General features: G+C 45.0%; 1 protein-coding gene across 2 annotated transcripts; it reads right to left on the bottom strand.

The window, feature by feature from the left end:
* On the bottom strand, positions 1-9,067 carry LOC118157503 (paired box protein Pax-2a-like). Of its 2 annotated transcripts, none has more exons than XR_004746655.1 (3): positions 8,004-9,066; positions 2,346-2,432; positions 1-1,010 (listed from the first exon to the last, which is right to left on the bottom strand). XR_004746655.1 is itself a non-coding variant. In XM_035311862.1 (3 exons), exons 1-3 carry the CDS (start codon positions 8,095-8,097, stop codon positions 870-872), a joined length of 303 nt encoding a protein of 100 aa, XP_035167753.1. In that variant the 5' UTR covers positions 8,098-9,067; the 3' UTR covers positions 1-869. The 2 variants fall into 2 exon arrangements, 1 of the variants encoding a protein (XP_035167753.1); XM_035311862.1 differs by having other exon boundaries at positions 1-991; positions 8,004-9,067.
* Positions 9,068-9,077: the final 10 nt, after the last annotated feature.

The raw sequence follows: 9,077 nt of genomic DNA, 5'->3' as shown, positions 1-9,077 counted from the left end.
TTTTTGTTTTTTTTTTTTTTTTTTTTTTTTTTTTTTTTTCTTGGTTTTGCTTGCTTGGGTTTTTTAGAAAATTGGGGATTTGTTCTTTTTTTTTTTTCCTTTTTACAGACCTTCATGACAAAGCATAAAAACACAGTTATATTTATATATCTATTTATATATTTCTTCATTTCGTCGGTTGGTTTGTAAATGTTGCTCCATCCTCCTGTCTGAGCTGATTGTGTGTCACAGAAATTGTGGGCGTATGTGGGAGGCTCGCCCCCGGCCTGGCCTGCAAAGTCACCGCGTGGGCTGCGGCCGGCGGCGGTGAAGCCATGCTGAAGAGTGGGGATGAAGTGCACAGAGAACCCCTCGCGGGGGGGCAGATAGTTACTTGGTCCTTTCCTTGGTTGCCAGATGGGCCAGGTCTCTGCACTGCCATCTCTGCTCTAGCCAGGCCGTTCCCTCCGTCCTGGGAAGCGGGGCGGTCATCACAGGTTATGCGTTTCGAAGAGTCCACCACAGAAGAGCGTATCTTTGGGGAACAGTGTTTCGTCAGCAGCTGTGTCCCCTGCTTCCCCCTGCCCTTACCGCTCCCGGGAGGTGGGGGTCCCGTGAGGCGATGGTTGCCAGCTGCATCATTGCCCGGTTCCCCTGGAGTCTTGGGAGTGCCGGAGAAGACCGCGCGTGGCCTGGCCTCGCCAGGGGCTCCTGTGGGAGGCGGCAGGGCCTGTGGCTCCAGCCGGCATGGCGGGGCGCAGGGGGACGCAGGGGAGGACGGGGTTCTCAATCAGGTGTCGGGGCGCTTGGCGCAGCGGCGGAGAGGGAGGGCGCGGGCTGCGGGAGGCATGGAGAGGTCCTCTTCGCCTTCCCAGGGGCGGAGGGGTGGGTCAGACAGGTACAATATGGAGGCCTAAGCTGTCGCCCTGCAGTTTCATGTGGTTTCCATGGTAACTAGTGGCGGTCATAGGCAGCGGCAGCAGTGGGAGGTGCGGAGCCCCGGGATGTGGCACTATAATAATAAGGGGAACCTGAAAGTTAACACAGGAGAAGAATGGACTGGTTGAAAGGACAAACAGTGAAAAAAAAATAAAATAAAATAAAAAGCAAAACAATCAAACGAAGAATAAGAAACAAAGGAGAACTAAAAAAACAGAAGAAAGGAAAAAGTAAAGGAAACGAAGAAAAGGAAGGGAAGCAAAAGAAGAAACCTGGGGACTCAGCTGTTGCTGGGGTTAGTGGGAGGCGGTTGGTGCAGGCCAGCCAAGGGCCACGTCTCGGAGAAGAGAGATTACCATGGCCTCTGGGTCTGAAGCCCCTCTGTGGGGAGGTCCTCTTGCTCCTTCAGACCACCAGTGAGGAGCTGAGAGGGAAGCACATGAGCACTGAGCGGAAATATCCCACACCTGACCAAGGCCACCAGGGAGTTGCCAGGGCCACGTGTTCTGAGTGTATCTGATAAAGTACAGTGGGTTGCTCTTAAAACAGGAGGGGAAGAAGGAAACAGAATTACATCGTTTATTGCTTGGGATTTTGGTCACATTTGGAATTAAAGCTCTCTAGGTGGTTATTGAATGTGTGTTAAATAGTGATTGATTATTAAGACCACATTTACAGAGGTTTAACAACACTGGAATAAAATGTGCATCTATTACCTAGTTGTTAAACCTCAGTAAATACGTAGTTAATAATCACAGCTGATTTATTTTACTTATAATAAATATCTTCCTGTTCTCTTGCAAAGAGGTGTTGTGTTAGAAGATAGAGTCTTATGGGAAGTTTTTTCCCCTCGGAAAAACACCCTGACTTTTTCTGGGCATACTAGAGTCGCTGGAGATGGATATATTCCTACAAGGAAACGACTGGCAATTGCAAACACATTGCTGCAGGCTGTCTCCCATTCCTGACATTGCTCCAACTGGTCCTATAAGAAGAACTTCCATTGGATTTCCAGGTCCCCAGTCATTGACTCTGGGGTTAGCTTGGGAGAGGAGTAAAACCTCTTCTGGGTTTTTTGGACAGATCTTGAATGGATGCTGATTGCAGACGGTGAGAGTAGCAGAACTTGAAGCTAGCTTCTGGTCTGATTTGGAATAAACTGTGGATGCAGCCCATGGAGAAGACACAAGCAAGCTGGAATTTTGAACCATCTCTTGAAAGAGGAATTGGCTTCAGGACAGTCACAAAATACATGGGAGCTATATATACCCATCCAGATACTGGACTGGAGAGTGAGGAAGACGGCCCTTCATCTGGCCAGATACTTGAAAGCCCTCTTCAGAAACAAACAAACAAAGAAAAGAAAACAAAGAGACAAACAGAAGGAGCGCGAAACTGGGGGTGTGCGGTGGGAAAGAGGTACTCACTTAGTAATGCAGGGTTGCTGAATCGCCAGGCCTCATTGTAGGTTGTGTACTGCGGGTGGCTGTAGGGGTTCCCTGAGAACTCGCTCCCTGAAATAAATAAGTCATGAAATGCAGTTAACGATGAAGATTTATGCCTGCTGTTCCATCAAGCCCGTGTTTGTGTTGAATTCATATGCCATCAGCAAAACTAGGGTATGTAGCTCCCTTGCCCAGCTGGGACTGTGCCCTTCAGGATGCTGTAGTGTTTGTGCACCGAATATGCAATGCACTTATTCATACAATTAACAATTATGAAATTAGCCTCCTCATTTATGAGACCACATTTATGATCAGTCAGTGAGTTACAGACAAACCTTGCTGTATTCCAGTTCCAGAAGAGAATTTTCTGATGGCCAACACTTCAGGTGCTATCTTAAATCTAGAAGACAAGCTGGGCTATGGATCCCTTCTCCACATTTGGCAAAATAGGCCCAAACCAAAATACTTGGGAACTTTGTAATCTGATAAGACTCTGAACCAAAATTTGAATGTGGTAGAGTCTTCTTAAATATTCAGTTTTATTGTGCAGAAGGAGCTGGGTCTTGTTTTATAGATGTCTGTGCAGGCCTAAGGGAATTATATTCAGGAACTGAGGAGGTGTGGTATTGCATTCAAAATAAATAAATCTCCCCAAACTTAAACAAACAAACATGATTTTGTTAAGTGAAAACATGCCATTATCTGATCATAACCTCAGTGTAATCCAGTACTAACAGGTTGGGGGCACTGGGTTCCATCTGAAAGGCGTTATGCACTCAAAAGGCAGTGAGTGAACAGCGTGACTTAGCTTCTGGTCTGCTCTGAGGAGGGGGTGGAGAGCGCAGAAGTGCACGTGGGGTTCCTACTAGGTGCTGTGGATCAGGAAAAGAAGGCAGTGCAAGATGCGCTGGATGCCTGTGATACAATTCCCGAAGAAATGTCAATTAATTATACTGTAATCTCTGCAAATCTTCCCTCACAGGAGAGTTAAAACTCAAAATAGGTTCTCAGATGGTGGAAGTGAAGTCTGTTAAAGTCAGTGGATTTGCACTGATTTAAGCTTGGGAGGATCTGTCCAGCTGGGTCCTTTAAAGACACTTAATAATAACCAAAGTTGTCAGTACGGAAATGTGCATGTATCAAAACAATTACCACCCAAAGCTCTTTTAGTCACATTAGTTTTTAGTTCCAGCATAAAAACTCTTACTATGCGATGGACCTTGCTCGACATTGATTTAATGATAATAATTCAGCATGTTTCCATACCTAGAAACATCCTGTACTGAAAATCCCGACAGCTAGCGGGGAAGGAATAGGTGAAGCCTACTAAGGTGACCAAGATCTGTGGGATTAGGGTAGAAGGGCAGAAAGTGGTGCACAGTCCAGGTTTACATCTGTTGAAGCTAGTTATCTGTGGGATGAATTTGGCCTCCGAAGAAGGGAAAAGCAACCCAGATGAGAATTACTGCTCTTAAACGCCTCATATGGAGATCACTTCTCTGCATCTAGAGAAGAAGTTCTGATGTTTCAAGGCTTCTCTCTCACCCTCCTCTGAGTTTGTCACCCTAAACTGTTTATAGCATTCCTAAAGCACGGGTTAAGTAGAGGAGAAAGAGCCCCAGCTATGGAGAGCTGGGGAGGAGGGAGGGCAGCCACTGGAAACAGTGTTTATTGACGAGGAGTGAAAGCATGCATGCAGCAGGATAATGAGCTTTTGAGCTCAACTGTGACCAAGAGGAACTGAGCTATCGCCTTCCCCGATCACTAATGAAACAAGTGTAATTTCCTCATCAACATTGGATTCTGTTTAACGACTCCCTGCCGTTGCCATCACCAGCCCTCTGCAGGCTCTACGCTGCTCTGTGTAAACTGCAGTTCCTTTCAGAGGATGCTCCCTTCACCAAAACAGTTTGCAGAAACTTGATGGCCTTTCTGGGAAGTGGAAGAAGCAAGCCAATGATCAAAGGTGCTCTGTTACCATCGCAGGAAGCATTTCACAAATGCACAGATTGAGCATAGCGCAATTCCTGACTCATCCTTCACTAACCCCAGCTTTTTTAGGTGTGCATGCAGGGACTGCTGGCCTTCATCAATGTCCACAGCCGGTGATCTGAAGTTACAGGCAAATGTGAATGTAAGATGTGTATCTTAGCACATCATCCACATAAACCTCAGAGATATTTGCATGCATGACTGAGCATGTTGCATGGATGTACTGCTACTGGAGACAAGCTCTTCTCTAGACTATACAATGAGAAGTCCAGTGAAAGGTTGTCACGGGCAGAACAGAGAAACTTTGGTTAGCGCTGGTCAAACAGTCTTCTCAGAAACAGCTTTCCACTGGAAAACGCTGTCTCATCGAAATGGAAATGTTTTGCATTAGCTTGTCAGCTTCAGCGGAGTTTTGGAAGGAAAAGTTCCGAAATGATTGCAAATTGAAACTAAGTATTATGTTTCAACTTCCTTGTTTTGTTTCATTTTGCCTTTCTCATCTCATTTAATTTCCTTTCAACTCTTTTATTATTTTAATATGCCTTGACATCTAGAACATGTTGACATTATTGAAATGTTTCATCCTGATGTTTGCAAATTGAACAGTTTAAAGATTCTAACTCCTCATCCCAATGAAAGATAAAAACAAATGTCAGAAAATCAGAATTTTGCATGGGTTGGGAATTCTGCTTTCCAGCCAGCTCTGTTTTTAGCTCTGAACCTTTATTTAAGGAGGATGGAGCCTCTTTCTCGTATTCTCTCACATCTGGGCAGTGCTGTTTGTTTCCCTGTCAGTATGTTTCTTACCAATGCTCCCTGAGTGAACACCTCGCTTTGTGTTTCTAATGCACCTAAAGCACTGGCTCCTGGTCTTTTTGGCCCAGGGGCAGTGACAAACCACTGGTGATGTGCTGCTTTGTTTTTCCTTTTCAACCTGGACTCTTAGCAGAGGTTGCCAGCAAGCACAGAGGATCGATCTCATGAGGCCTATATTCTGTGTAATCTGTGCTCTGGGAACCTTTGCTAACAGTATTTCTTGGTACCTGTATTTAAGTCTTGGCATGTTTAGTCTTCTGATACAGAAACTATGAGGCATGAAGTGAGCCTAGCAGGTGGCAGGTCCAGGACCAGTAAGGGAGGTTGTTTTCACGCAATACATAGTTAAGGTACAGAACTTCTTGCCCTAGGTTGCTGCAGACGTTAAAGGCTTTATGGGTTCAAGAGACACTGCTTAAGCGTGTGGAGGGGAATTCTATTGTGGGTGCTTAATATTAAACAGAAAGATACTATCTCTGCCTTAGGAAGCCTCTGAGCTGCAACTTGTTGGAGGCAGGGAGATCTTTCAAGGAAGTGCTGGTACCTGTTTTCCTATTACACCCTTCCCAGGCAATCTGTTTTGGCCCCTGACAGAGAGCAGTGGCTGGAGAGACCTGCAGTGTGACCCATTAAAGCCAGTCTTATGTTCCTTCCCAGGAAGCCTCTTTATCTCCAGCTTGTTGGCATCGATCACATAAGAAGACAGGAACAGAAGGGCTGCCAGGCTGGGTTTGACCAGTGGGGACTGGCTGACACAGCCAGTACTTGATGTGATGTAGAAAGATGCAATAACTACTGCAGGGTGCCCAAGCAGGCCACAGGAAAAGCTTCTGTAACTGAAAGTTGACATCAGATTTAATGTAAAGGTGTCTCTTTGACTCGAATAATCTCTTTGGAGTACAACTTGACTTTTTTCTTCAACATTGTCCCCCCCCCCTCTTTTTTTTCAGTATCTGTGTGGTTTGGGAGACTCTGCAGTATTATGGATAAGTAGCCTCTGCATCGGATCTCCCATTCTTGGATAAGCGATCTCTGTGATTAGTGGTCTTAAAATCATCGTCTCAGTTTAAGTGTCAGTGTCATCCTTGCAATGAGGATGTTAAAGTTACGTAGCTGTCACTTCTTACACCAGATCCTGCATGGCAGAAGTTGGGAAGAGCCCGTGGTTTAGTAGTATGTATTCAACAAGCCAGCTATTTTAGTGCTATCGGTAGTTTCTGTATGCCATGACCCTCTGTAAGTTTTGAACTATAACTGACATATACACCGACAACTGAATCTACCTATTGTTATTGACTTATGTTTTTTTAATTGATTTATATTGTCTTAGTGCTCCTACTAATTCTGGAGCCCAGTGGATTTTGAACCACCCCCTTGAAAAATGTAGTGTAGAAAGCAGTGCCTGAAGTTTTGCCAGGTCTGCAGCACTACACAAGTTCAGCAGGCTGGCTGTAGCAAGGGACTGAAGCGGTGCTTGGGGAGGGTACTGATCCACTGTCTTTTCCTGATCTGGAGGTTAATCACGTCAACTTCACAACATGGCCCAAGATCTTTTGTGTGTCTTAGGATGATATGCAGGCCGTCTGTTAGCTCTAGAATGTACCCATAGGCATTAGCTAGAGTTGGTGGTATATAGACAGTGATTTGTCATTTGAAGGTGTTAAGACTCGGACCTACAAACGTTCGCTGTCAGTGATATTTTCACTGATTAACTGTCCTCTGCAGTGTGTGCTTGTTTAGCCAGCTGTTCCAAGATTTGGATGAGGGCTAAGTTAGGCTTTTCACTCACAAACCCTGGGAAATTGTATTGCAGTAATTTACAAGATTTCTGTCCTCAGCTTTCTGCTGCTTCACTTCACAATTGCTGTCTGAGTCATTCTTCCAGCAGCAGAGGTTGCAGAACAGCCTGTACCTGCTCGTTAGCCATCACAGCTCCCAGCCCAGGGCATTAACATAAGCAGAAATCAGTGGCAGATGAAGTCGCGAGTCCTGAGCTACTGGGGATGAGAAAAGAAAATCCTGCCTCTTCATTTATCTAGTGGGACTAGCTGTCATTTGAGAAGTAGGGAGAAGAGCCTGTGAAAATAACCTCTTCTGTTGCTCCCAGGTAAATGGTCCTCTGTGCTCCCTACACCCTGGGCAGTATTACCCAAGCTGTTTGCCAAGAGAACGTATTTCTCCAAAGGCATTGGGTGGCAAAGGAACAGTTTGCCTTTGAATGTAGGATTAGGTAGGATTAGTCCCTTCTTGGACTGGGGCACTGTCTTACAAACAGGAGGTGGGTAAGTAGTTGGTTGTTGAAAGTGAATGGTTAGTTTCTCCTCAAATGCTGTTAATCATTGCTGAGTTCTTGACCAGTTCAGGCTGTGGACAGCAGGTCTCCAAAAGCTGCAGGTATTAAATTACCATCGATGATTTGCAGTTTGATGCCCTGGCTTTAGACAGACGTAAGTTGTTACCCTAAGTTAGTGGATAGTTGAATATCCTGAGCCACGAGCAGTACATAATAATCTGCACGGGTCATTGGAAAATAATTACATCTGTTAATGAATACTAAGGTTAATTAATTACCAATTAATTGCCACAGGTTATAGATAGCTAGTTGCCCATAGCAGCAGTGAATCAGTTACCAGGGGGAGGGAGATACATTACATTGCAGGTTGGGAGCTACTTTGGTTATAGGCACCTGATGTGTTTTTTTTTTTTTTTGTTTTTTTTTTTAATGAAAAAACTCAATGGCAGCAAAACAATAGCAAAGCCAACTGTGAAAGCTCTCCCACTGCAAGTATACTGTTCAAACACGTGGGCACCATTATTGAATTCTGGACTTACCAGGAACCATTCCTGCCAGAGTTGAGGTTGGGTAGCTGCCTTGTCCAGTTGGGGGAACATGGGGTGGGTAGCCAGGCAAGGTAGTGCTTGCCATATCACGACCTGGAAGGGGAAAGAATCAGGACAGGGAATCAGTAGGGGTAAGGTCCTTCAGAACTGATTTGATGTCACCTTTTGTCCCACCATCATGTCACTAGCAGCTTGATGGGCAAATGCTGTGCGTCCTGCCCTTACATGTGTGCTGACCTTCTACTGAACATTTTTGGGGAAGATTGTGGCACTTCTGATCTCAGGCTGTGAGGATGGATCTTAAAACTTAGCACTGTGAGGCTCAAAAGAATTTGCTTTCACTGTAGATTTTTGAGCCTGTTAGAAATTTTGGATCTATTTTCACTAAATAAAAATTGCCCTGAGCTGCACAGAGAATGGCAGCACATTCATTGCCAGAGTAGCTGAGGTCCTTTCTATAAGCAGTTGATGCAGTTCCAAAACTGTGGTGATGTTGCTTTAGGGCATGACCAACGGGTAAGGCACTGGAAAGTGATCCAGGAGTTTTCTCTGCCTGTCTCTGGTCCCACCTCTGCTGCTTACCTGCTGATGCTAAAACCATCAGCAAGTCACTTCACCTCTCTGTGCTTCTTTTTATGCTGCAAACTCTTTGGTGCAAGGGCACACTCCCAGTACATTTGCACAGTGCTTAGCATTAGATCAATACTTGCTGGACTCTTTCCAGGTGCTGGTGTAATATATAATAATTGGATCATGTGAATTAAATTGAGTCCCACTGCATTTTTATCACAGATACAAGTTTTTGTTAGTAATATTCCAAGTCTTGGTATCTTTTATCCACCAAAGAAGTAGGGAGGGGTGTAGATCGGGTGGATGATTGTAGTTGATTTTTCATCTCTTAGGAAGTGCAGCTGGAGGCTTCTTGGTTGGTGCCAGAGGCATTTCCTCATTTGGACTGGTTAGCCTGAAAATGGGCCAGCCAGAAGGGCATTTTGCTGTTAGTGCTTATTGCATTTAAATGAACTGAAATCATCTCAGAAGCTGCTGGGAGTTTCAAGCCACCCG

This window comes from Oxyura jamaicensis, assembly GCF_011077185.1.
Source record: "Oxyura jamaicensis isolate SHBP4307 breed ruddy duck chromosome 6 unlocalized genomic scaffold, BPBGC_Ojam_1.0 oxy6_random_OJ106536, whole genome shotgun sequence".
In the NCBI taxonomy this organism is placed as follows: domain Eukaryota; kingdom Metazoa; phylum Chordata; class Aves; order Anseriformes; family Anatidae; genus Oxyura; species Oxyura jamaicensis.
The sequence above is the reverse complement of the archived record's forward strand: the minus strand, read 5'-3'. Positions and strand labels throughout refer to the sequence as shown.

What these genes read in the sequence shown, in the direction of transcription:
- LOC118157503 (XM_035311862.1), bottom strand. Translation starts at nt 8,097, where the DNA reads ATGGCAAGCACTACCTTGCCTGGCTACCCACCCCATGTTCCCCCAACT. An exon ending in TCTGGCAGGAATGGTTCCTG is followed by an intron (nt 2,433 to 8,003) that starts GTAAGTCCAGAA and finishes TATTTATTTCAG; the next exon opens with GGAGCGAGTTCTCAGGGAAC. An exon ending in CAGCAACCCTGCATTACTAA is followed by an intron (nt 992 to 2,345) that starts GTGAGTACCTCT and finishes TTATTATTATAG; the next exon opens with TGCCACATCCCGGGGCTCCG.